This window comes from Brachionichthys hirsutus, chromosome 3, assembly GCF_040956055.1.
Source record: "Brachionichthys hirsutus isolate HB-005 chromosome 3, CSIRO-AGI_Bhir_v1, whole genome shotgun sequence".
Classification (NCBI taxonomy): Eukaryota; Metazoa; Chordata; class Actinopteri; order Lophiiformes; family Brachionichthyidae; genus Brachionichthys; species Brachionichthys hirsutus.
In genome coordinates, this window is record NC_090899.1 from 11,980,796 (window position 1) to 11,995,421 (window position 14,626).

At 45.4% G+C, this 14,626-nt stretch overlaps 2 protein-coding genes across 2 annotated transcripts; one reads left to right on the plus strand and one right to left on the minus strand.

The window, feature by feature from the left end:
* The first annotated feature begins 2,005 nt into the window (after window positions 1-2,005).
* Window positions 2,006-5,839, plus strand: c3h8orf76 (chromosome 3 C8orf76 homolog). The gene is made up of 8 exons (XM_068756060.1): window positions 2,006-2,178; window positions 2,477-2,578; window positions 3,241-3,384; window positions 3,987-4,037; window positions 4,130-4,274; window positions 4,383-4,494; window positions 4,574-4,706; window positions 4,967-5,839. Exons 1-8 carry the CDS (start codon window positions 2,074-2,076, stop codon window positions 5,171-5,173), a joined length of 999 nt encoding a protein of 332 aa, XP_068612161.1. The 5' UTR covers window positions 2,006-2,073; the 3' UTR covers window positions 5,174-5,839.
* Window positions 5,840-5,926: 87 nt separating this feature from the next.
* Window positions 5,927-14,542, minus strand: tbc1d31 (TBC1 domain family, member 31). The gene is made up of 23 exons (XM_068756049.1): window positions 14,472-14,542; window positions 13,309-13,449; window positions 12,346-12,461; window positions 12,039-12,217; window positions 11,760-11,911; window positions 11,418-11,577; window positions 11,121-11,321; window positions 10,901-11,047; window positions 10,739-10,818; window positions 10,507-10,653; window positions 10,282-10,415; window positions 9,889-10,022; window positions 9,584-9,763; window positions 9,265-9,497; window positions 9,055-9,127; window positions 8,883-8,962; window positions 8,646-8,781; window positions 8,307-8,399; window positions 7,617-7,745; window positions 7,261-7,455; window positions 7,031-7,091; window positions 6,735-6,908; window positions 5,927-6,431 (listed from the first exon to the last, which is right to left on the minus strand). The coding sequence occupies exons 1-23, from the start codon at window positions 14,540-14,542 to the stop codon at window positions 6,277-6,279; spliced, it is 3,171 nt and encodes a 1,056-aa protein (XP_068612150.1). The 3' UTR covers window positions 5,927-6,276.
* Between the last annotated feature and the right edge of the window lie 84 nt (window positions 14,543-14,626).

Consider the following 14,626-nt stretch of genomic DNA (forward strand, 5'->3'; position numbering starts at 1 on the left):
AAATCTGGCATTCGGTCACTTGGAGCTCTTTTCACAATAAGAAATCATTTCTGTAAAAGTCCACCACAAACTGGTACGCCTCACAACCGAGACTTTAGACATCGTGGAAATGACTTGAAGGACTTTTTGCAGGTGATTAGGCCTCCGTCTTCATCTCTCATAAACTAAGCTTCCCATCAGAACCCAACGCTCTGTGTCTGTGGACCTGACATCCGCCAAGTTGTTTCTACACTGACTACACATCTGTAATGTGCTAAATTAAGAATGTCCTAGCCTTTGATTGGTCACGGTGTGTGTGTGTGTGTGTGTGTGTGTGTGTGTGTTGGTGTTTGCCTCTGCAGGTTAGTTTAGAACGCTATATATGTGGCCCCTGCGATGTCCAGCTTGTAGCTGCCAGCTGTGAGGCAGATGATTTGTGCAATGGTTTAATTTAAAATCCCTGTTGTTATTGAGGCTCTGGCTTGATTTCTAGCTTTATTTAGAAATGATTTATATTTTATACTTGTTTGAGGACAAAACCCAATAAATTTTGATCAAAAGATGTACGCTTGTATTTTTGCGTGTTCAGCTTTGACTGACTCTGATGTGACGTAATCATCTTAGGCTCCTTATTAGTTAATTGAGGAAGTTCCACACACTTCAAGACACGGATTAAACTTTTGGACCATTAACTGTTTCCCTTGGCCACCAGTGATGCAGTGTCTGTTGTGGAGACTACAGAGGTTTTAATATTCATTTTAACATAGACCAATCAATTTATTTCAGCAAGCCGAATCATCCAGAACATGGAAATTTGCACACAAGGTTTTGTGTTAAAGAATAAAGATATTTATCTGTTTTGTAACGGTTCATTTACCGAACCCTAGGAAGTGCTTTTTTTTAGGGGCAAGGACGCAAACCAACTCTGAATGCCTTTTATGACTCAAATACACTTTTCATGTTTTTATAAATGGCTTTCTATGTCTGAGTCCACACTTCAAATAATTTTTAAAAGTCATGGATGCCATGTCCTCCGGCCTGAAGAGGAGAAGACCCACCCAGACTGCTGGTGCCAGCTGTGATAGTAGTAGGGGGTCAAGTTGGTGCCCATGGCATGGAAGACTGGGTGGTGAAGTTACTCTACAAAATGTCTTCATGATCTTTCACAAAGAGCAGCATTCAAAATGCGATTAGCATGCATGGCTGTTGCATTTTCATATTGTATTTCAAGTTGTCTCTGGTTATTCTTCATTTGTGATTAATGGTAGTGCAACATTATTATTATTATCCATGCTCCTCCGTCCATTCTGATCTGTAGTCGTCTCGTCTGCAGCCACTTTATGCACCTTGCAGGCAGCGGGTCTACTGGAGCCTGTCCCAGCTGACTAAGAGTGAGAGGCGGGGTACACCCCGGATGAGACGCCAGCTCATCTAATATTATTACATACTAAAATTATTAGGGAATCTCATATTTGGAATTGCTGACAGTCGTTATATTTGTATTTGTGAACTAAATTGTTTAAGTGTTTTATTTGCACGGCTGTTGCGATCTAAAACTGGTTTATTCACATTATTTGCATGTATTTTTGAACACATTTGCTGATATTTTCTCTCATAGCAGAGGAAATAAAAAACTTCTACTCATGCATGGGTCAACCCTTTTCCTTTCTTGAGAGAAAATATAATGCAGACTTTCCTTTCACAATGTTTGTTCATGTTTAGTCTCAATAAAAGTGGAGGCATTTCAACTATTTAGTCAGTTACTATTTATTTACTTGCGTTGTCGTGACACGCCTTTGATCTCATCACTTCCGGGACCGTAGACGTACCCAGAGGTGGGAGTTCAAATCATACTATGGCGAAAGCAGGGTCCAGCCCCACGCCGCCTCTGATTGGTTAACATTTATTTTGTTTGGATTTCTGATTGGTTTAAATTAGGGCCATATTAGGATTAGCCAATCGGAGTGCAGAGCGGGTCAGCTTCGCCGTAGTAGAGTTGTCAATTCGCTCCCAGCAGGATGTAAACAGTTTGCGAGGCGTGCGGAGGGAAATTATCGAACATATTTATTGATTAGAGTTATCTCTCGGCGTCAGATGGAGCTACTCGGAAGCACGTTTGATGACTCCATCTTTTCAGAGGGGAGGGATCGAGTCTCCGCGGCGCTGCCGTCCTACGAGGCCAAGCTGTGCGAACCAGAGGTTGGGCTGCGAAATGCCGCTTTCAGCGCTAAATGCCGAGATCGATGGATGAAGTGATCGTATCCTGATTGTTTTATCACGGGGAATATTCCACGGATTAAAAAAAAAGACGCCGCTAGTTAATTAGATCAGATTCTTAATATTTACCTGGCTAGCTCAGCAGCTAACTAGCTTCCTCAAGTTGATTTCATTAATATTTCGCCAAGAAAGTAAAACTCGAAACAAGAATCACACATGAAATCTAACATGCAAAGGAAACACGTGTCACGATTAGATTAAATGTCGTGTGTCTCTGCAGTGGTTTTGTGGGGGTGTTGCTCTTGACACCGACGACTCTTTGGAGAAGCAGAAAGTCTACAAGTTCAGAGGCGACCTGGCTGTGAGACAGAAGAAGCATCAGGTAACACTCACCTGGCTCATCTAGGAAAACAAGGTTGAAGGAAGAAGCAACATGGATGGAGACATCACACTAAAACGTCCATGAACATGTTCGCTGTTAAATGAAGCCTGCAGGGTCTGGACAATAAACGTTCTGTTAGCGTCCTGTGTAATTGTATACCTAGTAAAATATTTAAAATCTAGAAAAGCACTCAGAGAGCGCAGACCTCCGCCAAGCAGCTCATTCCCCTCACAATTAGATCTACACCGTCCACATGGGGATCTGGATCAGCACCGAAAGCTTCTAAATTGTTCTTGGTATCTTTAAACACCAAACATGAAAAGTAAAAGTGAATCAGAGTTGATGTGTGTTTTTAACAGATTTATATAAGTAAATGGGGAAAATCTGGATGTTTGTCTCCAAACATGTATCTGGATCACTCTCAAAATTTAATGCGATCAAAATTAGACCAAGGCCCATCTTCAGATTTTGTTCATCAACATCCATCCAGCGTTTTATAATCCCGCTATACTGCGTCTCGTCCGGGCCGTACTCAACCTCTCGCCTGAAGTCAGATGGGATTAAATGAAACTCACTAAGCATTTAGATACTATTATCCAGTACGAGGCGTGTCGTGTTCAAAGGTCTGGTTGTGTTTCTGTTCTTGTGGCGTGATGGTAAAGGAAGCCTTGGATGCATACAGCAGATGCCTGGAGTGGATTGCTGATGGCAATCTGGCCATCAGAAGAGACGTACTGGAGGGAATGGTCCGGTGCTGCACCAATCTGGGACAGCGGCGCCGGGCGCTGGAATTGGCTGATTTACTGGTAATCGTTCACGTTACAGTACGAAATAAACACAAAGTATCTGTTTAAAACATTTATCCCTGTTAAAGGACGGTTTATTTTTCTCTTTGCACTCTTCGGTTCTTTGACGGCTCAGATGGAATCATCAGGAAAGGTTTTAGTTGGTCTCAAAGTTACACGTGTATTGATTAATGATCGCATGTACGGCCGGAAAACAGATCTGGACTCGTCTGTCGGTTCTCAGCCGTCCAGATGTTTATACTCCTGTTGGAGCAGGAACCACAGAGGCGATCAGACTCCCCAGGAGTATTAGCATTGTCTTTATGGATCCATTAGGTGGTGGGTCGTTGTCCCCCCCCCCCCCCCCCCCCACCCCTCAGGTGAGCTGTCATGTTGAGCTGTCGTGTACTTTGGGGACAGAGGTCAGTACTGCATTGTGGTTCTGGACTTCTTCTCTGCAGATTGAGAAGAAGTCATTGTACGCCAGGTATTTAACCAGATTTATTCCCCTTGCATCACTTTCCCCTCCGGCACAAGACAGGAAGACAACACACAATGTCAAAGGATCAGTCTCGCAGTTTTCATTTAGAAACTTGTGAAACTCTTATACGATCTTTCTCCAGAGCAAAGAAACCTCCAACTCCTCTCACCTGATCAGCCTCCTGCTGCTCAAGGTCAGAGAACTGGAACACACAAACACATGTTCCCCTTTTGTTGGTTCCCAATCATTCATAATGACATTATTGAATCTAAAATGACCACGAAGGTCAGTATCTACCAGCGTTTTGGAAGCGTAGGATCCGAGGTGTCGTCCCTGCAGCAGCTGTGCAGCCTGTTACCCTTCAACCCCTGGAACTGGTTCAACCTGGGGCAAACGTGTCTGCAGCTGCTGGAGAGCAGCAGAACCTCAGGTGGGACGGACTTCTTGTGTTTCTGTGTTGTGTGAAGCAAACCGTTTTAGCACAAACACAAAACAGAATGTTAAATGTTGTGCGATGCGCTGCATTTATGATCAGTAGGATCCTGTTCCCTATGGAGGTGCGAGTCGGCAGAGGAGCAACAGGAGGAGGCCGCGGGACTCGATGAGGACAGAGTCTGGCTGAAAGCTTGCAGCTGTTTCATCAGGACGAGGTAACGCCGCGGATTTTGATCTGTCTCTGTATAAAGATAAAGCTCAAACTAACATGGTAATGCTGAACGTCTCCATCAGACTCCTGCTGAGAATCCTCCGGCAGCAGCAGTCCTCCTTCGTGCTGCGGCGCAGTGAAAACGCCCTCCAGAAGACGGACGAGACGATGCGGCGGCTGAAGCCCAAAGGCACGACCCTGCAGGCTCTGACTGAGGTGACGACGTGCTCCTGGTGTTATGAATGCGTAAAACGGTGTAGTTCGAGTCCATTGCATTAGCTCGAGGGCACCCTCTGCTGAAGGCAGTAGCTAGATGCAGCTGCTCATCGTGAGACGTTTCCTGTCTCTACAACCGGGAAAGAAAGATCTTCCACTTCCTCCTCAACAGTCCTGAAGCTGAAAACAGGAACAAAATGCGCTTCCCAGGTTTGGGGCGGAGTTTAAATCACTTAATTTCTTTCCTCTCGACTTTCCAGGTGATGTCGGAGGACCTGACCGCAGACAAGATGAGGGAGGACTACCAGGATGGCGAGAGCGTTGCCAGTCTGTGTGTGCAGAACTTCAAGGAGCGCTGGTGGGATAAGATCTTGCTGACTGGAGTGTTGGAGACCGACGGTCCCTCAATACCAGTTGCAGAAGGACAGTCCTCATGCGCCGGTGAGATCGGTCTACAGAGAAGTTAAAAGGGGCTGAAGAAAGTCTGGAAACTACTGAAGGCTAAAGTCGACTCCTGCACCGGGAGCGGTTTGAAATGCAAGTCAGATAAATACTGACCTGTGGTGACAAAACGTATATTTTTTAACAAAGATAGGTCAATCTTTTAGACGTACTGCAGGATGTTACTGTAAAAGTGCATGCGAGGCCTTAGGCCTTAAAATATTCAGATCTATTTATAATGGTGTATTTGTGTGTTTTTTTAAAGGAAGTCAAACATGTAAAGACAAATTCTAGTCTCGTCTAGTGTTGCTGTTCTTGTTCCAGTGCCTTGCTATTGTACAAGGAGCTTATCACTCAGCCTGTCAGTCAGTGCATCTGATATAAAGTCAAATTATCTCTTTAAAAATAAAAACATAGTGCTTACGATGCCTCCGACAGGAGCCTCTGTTTATTTATACCTCAGAACAGCCTGAAGTGTTTCTCACTAACAGAATAGACTGTTTGGTCTTAACGGTTCGGTTTCACTTTATTTGGAATGTAAACTGAAATGAACTATTTAATGAACTCGTTGTGAAAAGATGCCACTCAAGCCTACTTCACCTTGTTTTATTTTTTACGGTTTTACTTTTTCTGTTACCTTGTCTTTGGTTGGACTCCACCCGACATCCAAATAAACTGGATTTGCTAATCAATGATGCGGCATTTAATCTATGATGCCTGTTTAGAGGAAGTACTACCTGTACCTTTAAAATACACACGTTCAAGGTAGATTTGAGGATGAACCCAAAAGATTTCAAACTGGTTTGGAAGTGAAATGGCTGCTAAAAATCACTGGGATACACACAAAGAGGAACAATGAAAACACAACCAGGATTAAAAAAAAACCCATTTTATCCAAAACTGGTTTTAAATAAAACAAACTGTAAAAGATTAATTTCAATTTTAAATGAACAATTTCAAAATAACCAGGAAACTAAACCACCATGGAGCGGTTATCAGACAACCCACCGGATCACAAGCCTCTTTAGGTATTTAAAGGGAACCAATCAGAAGCCTGCTATGCCTCTCAGTCTGACTCATTGCTTCAGACAAAATGCTTTTGACACAGGAGACGCGACATGAGGCGTCCTCACTGGGGGACGGAGGACGGGGTGCAGATGGACTGTGAGGAGGCAGAGTTGCTGTCTCGGGCTCGAGCTGCCAGCTTCTGCCTCAGCTCCCTGACTTCCTTCAGCAGCTCTCTCTCGCCGCTGTCCAGCTGAGCCCGGCCTCGATCCAGGGAGACTAAGACAGGCGGACAAACAGGCGGACAAACAGGCCACCAGTGCAGAAGTTTAATACACATTTATACTTACTTTATAAAGTGTAAAGACACCGCTGATTACACATCATCTCCAGACAAATTGATCATCATCCTGATTTAGCAATCAATCACGTCTTTCTGGGGCGACACCAGGACAGGAAGCAGGTGGGGCACAACACTGATTGCGTTAAAAGCCCAGATCTTTGCATTTGTTCCATCAGCAGCAGCCACAAACACCGTGTCTCCCGCTTTGCGGCGTAGATTCTAGAGAACCATCGACTCACAGTTGGTGGAGATGCTCTCTGATGGCGAGCTGCTGTTCAGGCACACCATGTTGGCTCCAGTGTGCTTTGGGGGGGTGGATCTGACTGCTGGACCTGCAGCGGCGGGGGCTCTTGGTCTAGGAGGAAGCCCTCGGGTCCTACCAGGCGACCTTAGCCTCATCTGTCTGTGCCCATCTGCCAAAAGCCAAACAACACGAAGATAAAGCCACGACTAGATAATGGACAGTTCACACACAGGTCAGAGACTAACCCATGTGTGTGTGTAGTACTACTAGTAGTAGTAGTAGTACTAGTACCTGTGTCTGCTAAGGTCTGCTGCTCCTCTCGCTGAGCTTCGGTTCTCATCAATTCTTCCAACTGAAAAACAGTAAATGTTAATATTTCACTCACTGAGGCCGTTGTTACAAAGTCTCTAAGAACCACCTTAGAAAGTAGCCTTTAGAGTTCTTATGTGATATTCAGTGTACAAATACATGCCAATGTATCATGTAGATGGATGCACCGACAAACATTCTTCTTTTCGCACCTTCCTTCCTGACACGTCTCTGATGGAGTCAGCCAGCCTCTCCTCCTCCACCAGGGTGTTTCTGTAAAGCTCTGCCAGCGTCTCCTTCCTCCTCTGCTGCTCCTCATCCACCTGCTCCAGGCGATCCGCCACCTCTCTCTGCCAGTCTGACTCCAAGCCCAGCTGGCACGCCTCCCCCAGGGACTCGTCCAACGCCTGTGTGTGGAGAGAAAGTTAACAGATACAAGGGGAGAAGATCACAGGCGCCGCTGCCAAATCAGCGTCTGGATGAACGTGTGGCTGGATGAAAGCATCAAGGCGCTACGCTGACACACGCCGCTTCTCTGCCACTCTGCCTGCTGGGATGTGTTTCCAACCTGCATGCTTGTCTTGGTGCTCTGCAGTAACTTGGTGTAGTCCTCTTCCTCCCTCTCTGCTTTCCTCATCCTCATATCCACTTCATCTTTAATCTCCCGTTCCATGCGTTCCTGCTCCTTCGACATGTGCTGGGGGAAATGGGCACAATAAACACTTGGTGTTTGACCTCAGGACACCTTAAGCAGAACCCAGTCATTGATTACGATTACACTTCTGTCTATAAAGGATGTTACAACATTGTCATGTCTTGAATTCAACAACACCACGTCTGGTATAAAACACGTGGTAACATTTTATGCTTCCAGAAAAAAAAAAAAAAAGTATTTCCACAGCAAAATGTCAGATTCAGGACGGGAATAAAGGTAGTCACAGGGACAAAGGGATAAACAAATAAAAAAGGCCAGGACACCGGTTGAGAGGAAAGAAGGGGAAATGAAACACATTCGTCACCTGCAGCCAATTGCCAATCCGGTAACAAACGTGCTCAAGTTATTACGTTTCCCTGCTTTTCGTGGAAAATAAGTTGCAAAAGAACACAAGAAAACATTCTATTACATCAATAAAAATAAGGTACTAAAATTCCCTCCCTTAAAATTTTTTCAACTAATTTAGACAATTTACAGAATTGATCAATTAGAATTAAAATGGGTGGAAATCGACTGAACAACGGTAAATGTCCCTCCGTGCACCTGCTCAAGACGTTTCCTCCGGGCCTCCAGCTCCATCCGTCTGACTTCTACATCCTGGACAGCTGCTGCCGTTTCTCTATCCCTGAGATCCATCTGCAGAAAAACAAAACGGTTAGTGTTCAAACATGGACAGTCAAAGTCCACCGACAGAAACAAGATGAGAAAATGTGAAAGCAGAGCTTCATGTTACGGCACAGGACCTCTGCTTCACGACAAAACAGCCACATGTTGTTGTGTCTCGGAAACACGTGCAGATTACATCTAAACACCTTAAAACATATCGTCATGATAAGATGTGCGAAATAAGCCTCACTGGACGATGCGGGCTGCTCCGTTTACCTTCCTGCTGATCTCTTGCTCCAGCTCTTGGATCTGCGTGGCTTTGAGGTCCTGCTGGTGTTTCAGGAAACGTCTTCTCGCCGCGTCCAGCAGCTGCAACTCCTTCCCCTTCAGCTCTCGTCTCATGGCCGCCAACCTGCAGTGAACAGAGCAGTGTCAGCGACCTGCACCATCCCATCATTCTGGTACTCAATCATAGCTCTGCTGTGGTGTGTGTGTGTAATATGATCCGATTACTTTGCCCTCTGCTGAGTTAGTTTTTCCTCTTCCTGTGCCAGGATGTTTCTGCGCCGTTCCTCCGCCTTCTGCAGCAACTCCTACACGCAAATGATTCAAGATCTTCCATTCAGACTTATTTTTATATGCATTTTAACTGCATATTAAATGTATTGACCTAAATTATATCTACCTGTTGTGCATAATATGCTTCCTCTTCAGCTTGGCGACGCACAAAATCTGCATGCAGGGCCGTCGCCTCCTGTCTGAGGAGACAAATCCACACATTTCAGCCGTTTCTTTTTTTTTTACTTTCAAAAGTGTTGCCTTGATTAAATTATGCAATGTAATATTAATTTCTATTATTTTATCCTCTCCATCAACACACTGCCTGCTATGTCACCTCTCACGGAGATACTCCTCCTCCTGCAGTCGGATCTTCTCCCTCTCCTGGCTCCGGTATTCCACTATGAATTCTGGGTAATGGTTAAACACAGGGTACTGGCCTCTGGTCAGAGGTGTGAAATCAGAGAGTATATTCCTAGGATGGATGTCAGCCGGTGTGCTTCCCATGAGCCGATAGGCCTCCTTAATCATGGCTCCCACATCCAGGTTGTTACGATGGTGGAAGAAATACTGGGAAGAAACAAAATCAGGAGACGAGAGAGAACGTCAAGAGAGACAGAAAAGTTTACCGACAGCAGAGAGGAGAAAGTAGTCACCTCAAAATCTTGTCTCTGGGAGCAGAGCAGCAGCGGTTCTCGGCAGCAGATGATGTAAGACACACAGGCCATCAGCAGGAATGAAGGGTGGTTGGAGAAGATGGAGTCAAAGAGTCTGAGCCACTCATCACGAGTCAAAACCTCGGAGAACAAGGTCTCCAGCAGGGGCCACACGTACAGCTGTGGCAGATGTAGAGGCGCTCCGTAACACGTACAACAGCACAATCTGATCATGTGGCTGTGAATCCGTCAGCCCGGAGTTCTGATCACTTCCTGCAGCTTCCTGTTCCAGAGCGGCTGCTTACCTGTGAGGTGATGCCGCAGTCCACCAGGTGCTGCAGCAGCTCCCCGTCATGATGAGCCAGAACGTTCTCCACCATGCTCAGGACGTTCAACGGAGGATTTGGGAAGTACTCGAACCAATGCTGACACCAGTTCACTGCACAGACAAACAACAGATTTGATGCATCTCAGGGAAAGACGAGGAGTTCAAACATGCCAACGCCACACGCCTGAGGCCGCAGGCACCGAGAAGGAATGTTATTTGGGTTTTACGGTCACAGACTGTTACGGTTAGACACGCAGGACTCAAAGAAGTCGCCGTAGAACACAGTAAAGCTTCCGATCGCGTATAGTTGAACTAAATGATGCCGATGAGCTGCTGTGTATTTGTATTCATATGAACAGCCTTTAATTACCTATAATAGTAGCCACCACCTCAAAGCAGAGCATCGGGTTGTTCTGGAAGAGCTTGACGAAAGGGAAGGCGACCAGGGGAAGGTACTCCACCTCTCCAAAGAGGGACGCCCAGTGAGCCAAGGCAGACAGAACCCTGCAGAGCAGGAGGGGGAGGAATGAGCCGCTAAAATAGATTTAAGAAACATTGTGTGCATTCAAGTTGCAGCATTTGAAGGAGAGGGTACCGCTGCAGTCCCCTCTGCAGCTTGTGGCTCTTGATGGGGTACGTCTCATGCAGAGCGACGCAGGCTGAATGCAGGCCTTTGTCAGTCAGGCTGCTGTAGGCCGCATGGTTCTCTGGCAGACACAGCAAAGATCGCCACACAAACATCCTGCAACACACACAACGTAGCTTCTGTAAAATACACGAGAGTCAAAAGGTCATCGGCATGGCGACCTCCAGGCAGTCATTTTCACCTGTATTTAGCAGGATATTCTCCAAACGCCTTGAGCAGGTGCACCAGTCTCTTCTTATTCAGACCTGCAGGGAGTTCATTCTATCGACAGAGAGGAAGCTATAAGACTGATATATTATGGGCTGTATTCAGGAGGGGGGGGGGGGTAATGCGTTGTTCCCACCTCTTTATCCTCAGCAGGGTGTCGAAGCATCTTCACCTGAGTCCTTCTACCTGGGCTCTTAGCTGGCTCCTGAATGACCTCTGACCTGACTTTGCCCATTAGTTTAGATTCCTGATCAGAGACTACAGCCACCTGGCAGGGAGGAGGCTGCAGGACGCACAGAAATGAAATGAACGTCTCTGAAACTCGGTCTGCTAGTTCACCACCGTGCTGCCGTCACCTTGTTTAGTTCCTGAGTGAGGCTCTGAACTCTGTAGATATTGATGCTGCCGTTGTCCATGATGGCTGCAACGTGTCGGCCATCAGGGCTGACTGCCGCTGCGGTGATGGCATCGTCATGGGAACCAATGCTACAGAGCAGCTTGCAGGTGTGGATGTTGATGAAGCGCATCACACCCTCTTGGCTGAGAACACCTAATGTCTTCAGAGGCAAACGTCAAACAATATCACTGTGGAGAGATACCAACATGATAAATATAGACTGAGACACGGAGGAACCGTCCCGTCGTCCACGTACCTGACTGACCCCTCCATCAAAGCTGTCCGGAAGGAACTCCAGCTGCCGAACACTTCGGACCTGTGTTGGCATCTGGATCGCTCTGACCAGCTGCTGGCTCTCCAGACACCACAAGTGCAGCAAGTTGGAGCGTCCACCGGCAACAAAACTCTTACCGTCACTGCCATCACAGGTCAGCTACATCAGTGTTTGAGGTCACCTTCTAATTCCCATTTACGCTCACTGTCATTGAGCTTATCGTGTGCTACGACGAGCTTAAATAGGCTGGTAAAAGTAGTCGGAAAGTATTACACCAACAGGCTTCACAGACGATCACTAGCGGCCGTGACGCGAGAGACTCACCGCGTGACAGCAAAAGCCCTGTATGAGATTTTGGGTCCGCAGTCTGAGACCGACAGCTGATATTTGCAGGAGAGTGTGTCGCTCTCCCAAGCGAAGATGGAGTCATCACTGAAGCAGCTGAGGATGGTGTTGCTGAGCGGCAGGAAGAACACCTGCAACACAAGCCGAATGAAAAGAAAGAAATTCACACGGACCATTAGAATAAATGACAACACCACAATGAATCATTACTGAGACTATCTTCTTTTTTTCCCCCATTTGGCAGGCCAGCATGTTTACCCTTTGAACGCTAACAGACTGTTTGATGTTGAGCTTCCTTTTCCTCTGGAAGGTGTCCAGGTCCCAGAGCTGAGCCGTATCCAAGGACGTGCTGATGGCGTAGCGACCCGAGCTGTGGACAGAGATATACGAGACCGCCCCCTCGTGGCCGCGCATCAAACTGACCAGCTGCTTCGTGTCTGAAAAGAAATATACCGATGTAACCGCAAGTTTCAGTGAAAATGAACCGATGCAGAAACATTCCTGAGAACACCTGCAAAGCTACTCCCAATTAGAACAAAGTAATGTGAGAATATGCCAATCCCACCTTTGTCAAAGCACTTGATGGTGTAGTCAGCCAGGGCCACTAGGAACTCTGAAGCCCTCCGGAGGGTGAATGCCAATGCGGTGCAGGCCTGTCCCGTCTTCTGTACCAGCCGAAATCTGGCAAGGAAAGAAGCCGTCAAAAACACAGGATTATATTCAAAAGCAAAATAGAATCAAAGGGTAAGAGCTGCTCATTTAGAGGTAAGGTTCAGCTCCAGTTAGAAAAAGACAATGTATGATTAAAACATGGTCGAGCACTAGAGAAGAAAGGAAACGTTGTGCAAAGGATCGACATTTTCAACCATTTCCTGCTCAAAGTAGCGCATTTTTAGTTTTTTTTTTATATTTGAGGATATGAGAGAATTTCCACGTACCGTAGCTAGCAGTCTTAAGAAAGTATAAAAATAAACTAGAAAAGCACTCAGAGAGCGCAGACCTCCGCCGAGCAGCTCATTCCACTCCTAATTGGATTTACACCGTCCACATGGATCTGGATCATGATCAAAAGGTTCTAGATTGTTCCTGGTATCTTTATACACCAGCCATGAAAAGTAAAAGTTAATCGGAGTTGATGTGTATTTGTAACTGATTTTTCAATCCGTAAATTAGTTTTTAATATGAAAATGTTATATTTTTCCCCCGACTACATTCTGGATCAGGTCCAGAGGAAATGGTGGTGAGATAGAGGCCCCCACCCTACATGACTGTCAAAGGCCATAAACATTCGTCAATATTCAACCAAGATATTGAGGAACAGATTTTGAAGCTCCATTAAGTACAATGTGACCAAAGAGCTGATCCATAATCAAGGATTTATTCTGGATCATTACCAAAATGTAATCAATCATCTGTTCCTGTAACATTCCCAACAATTCCTGAAAATATCATCAAGATCCATCCAGAACTTTGAAAGTTATCTTGCTAACAGACAGACAAATATAATACTGTACATGGAAAATCAGACCTGTTTCTACTGATGTCAAAGACATAGATGTTGCCATGGTGATCGCCTGCAAGAAAGGACTCTCCTGTGGTGTCAAAAGCCACATGCAAGAACCGCACCGTCTTTGCCTGCCGAGCAGTTCGGACCACTTTCACTAAAACTCTGAGGGAGACAAAAGAACATCTGAGCGTGCTCAAAGCTGAACCCAGGCTGCCCTCTAGTGGTTAGAAAACACATAGAAGAGGAGTTTCAGATTGACAGGGTAAAAGCTATGGAATGGAAAGAATAAGAATCTAACATTTGAGTACATAGTCATTTTATTCACTTTAATTTTCCTGGTCATCAAGCAGAGAAAAACGTTTTGCACATTTATTTACGAGTAGACGTGTAGGAGAGGAACACGCCAGGAAGCGTTTACAAAGGGAGTCCTGCACACGGACTTAACTTGCAGAATTTCAACGCATTTTGCATTTCGGATGACTATCTGGTACCAAAATGTTGCTCAGTCATAAATGAGAATTCTCACGTCTGATATCATTTCTTTCTAAGTTCTTTAAGCAGGGAAGTCGTAGAAACTTCCATACTTGATGTAATTCATTTGAGGTTTTCTCAGACAGCCTAGATGAGCTTGAACTTGAACACTACATGAAAGTACTGATGGATATATGCCAACACTTATAATATAGTAGTAGCATTGGTAACATCATTCTTGTACTTTATTTTGGTTCCTAAAAGCATCTTATATTAGTTTTTAAATGAGGAATACGTCTCTACAAACCGGAGTTATGATACTTTCAATCTTTACCCTCTCTTAACATGTCCACTGATGAAGATGAAAATAGACAATTGTGCAATATACTCAACCAAAGCAACAATAAGAAAAATATTTCGTGCAATTTGTGTTATAACGCAATATTTAATTGACATTGCATGTTGTTGCTACCATTGAAAGGTTTGGGCTCACCCAGGTCAGCCCCACAGCTTCTCTAATCAGCTAAACTGTGTTCAGCTGTGCTAACATGATCGCACAGGGCTTCCTCATCACCCATTATTAGACAGAACAGAACCAAACCCTTACCCACATTCATATAGTCACGCTGGGTTTACAAGTGGATCTCTTTTGACATTAAAATAAAATAAATATCCATCACTGGGTGCATATGAGAACTGACAGACCTACTTACCCCTTGCCGGGCGCCGGTTTTCGATGCCATAGTTTCCCCTCGTCTTTGTTTCCAATGTCGGTCACCTCCATTTTAAAGACGCACGTAGAAACTCGGAGCAGTTTTAGAAATTAAAGTTGAAAAGTCTCTCTGGGAGCCCTAAAGTTTCAGCTAGT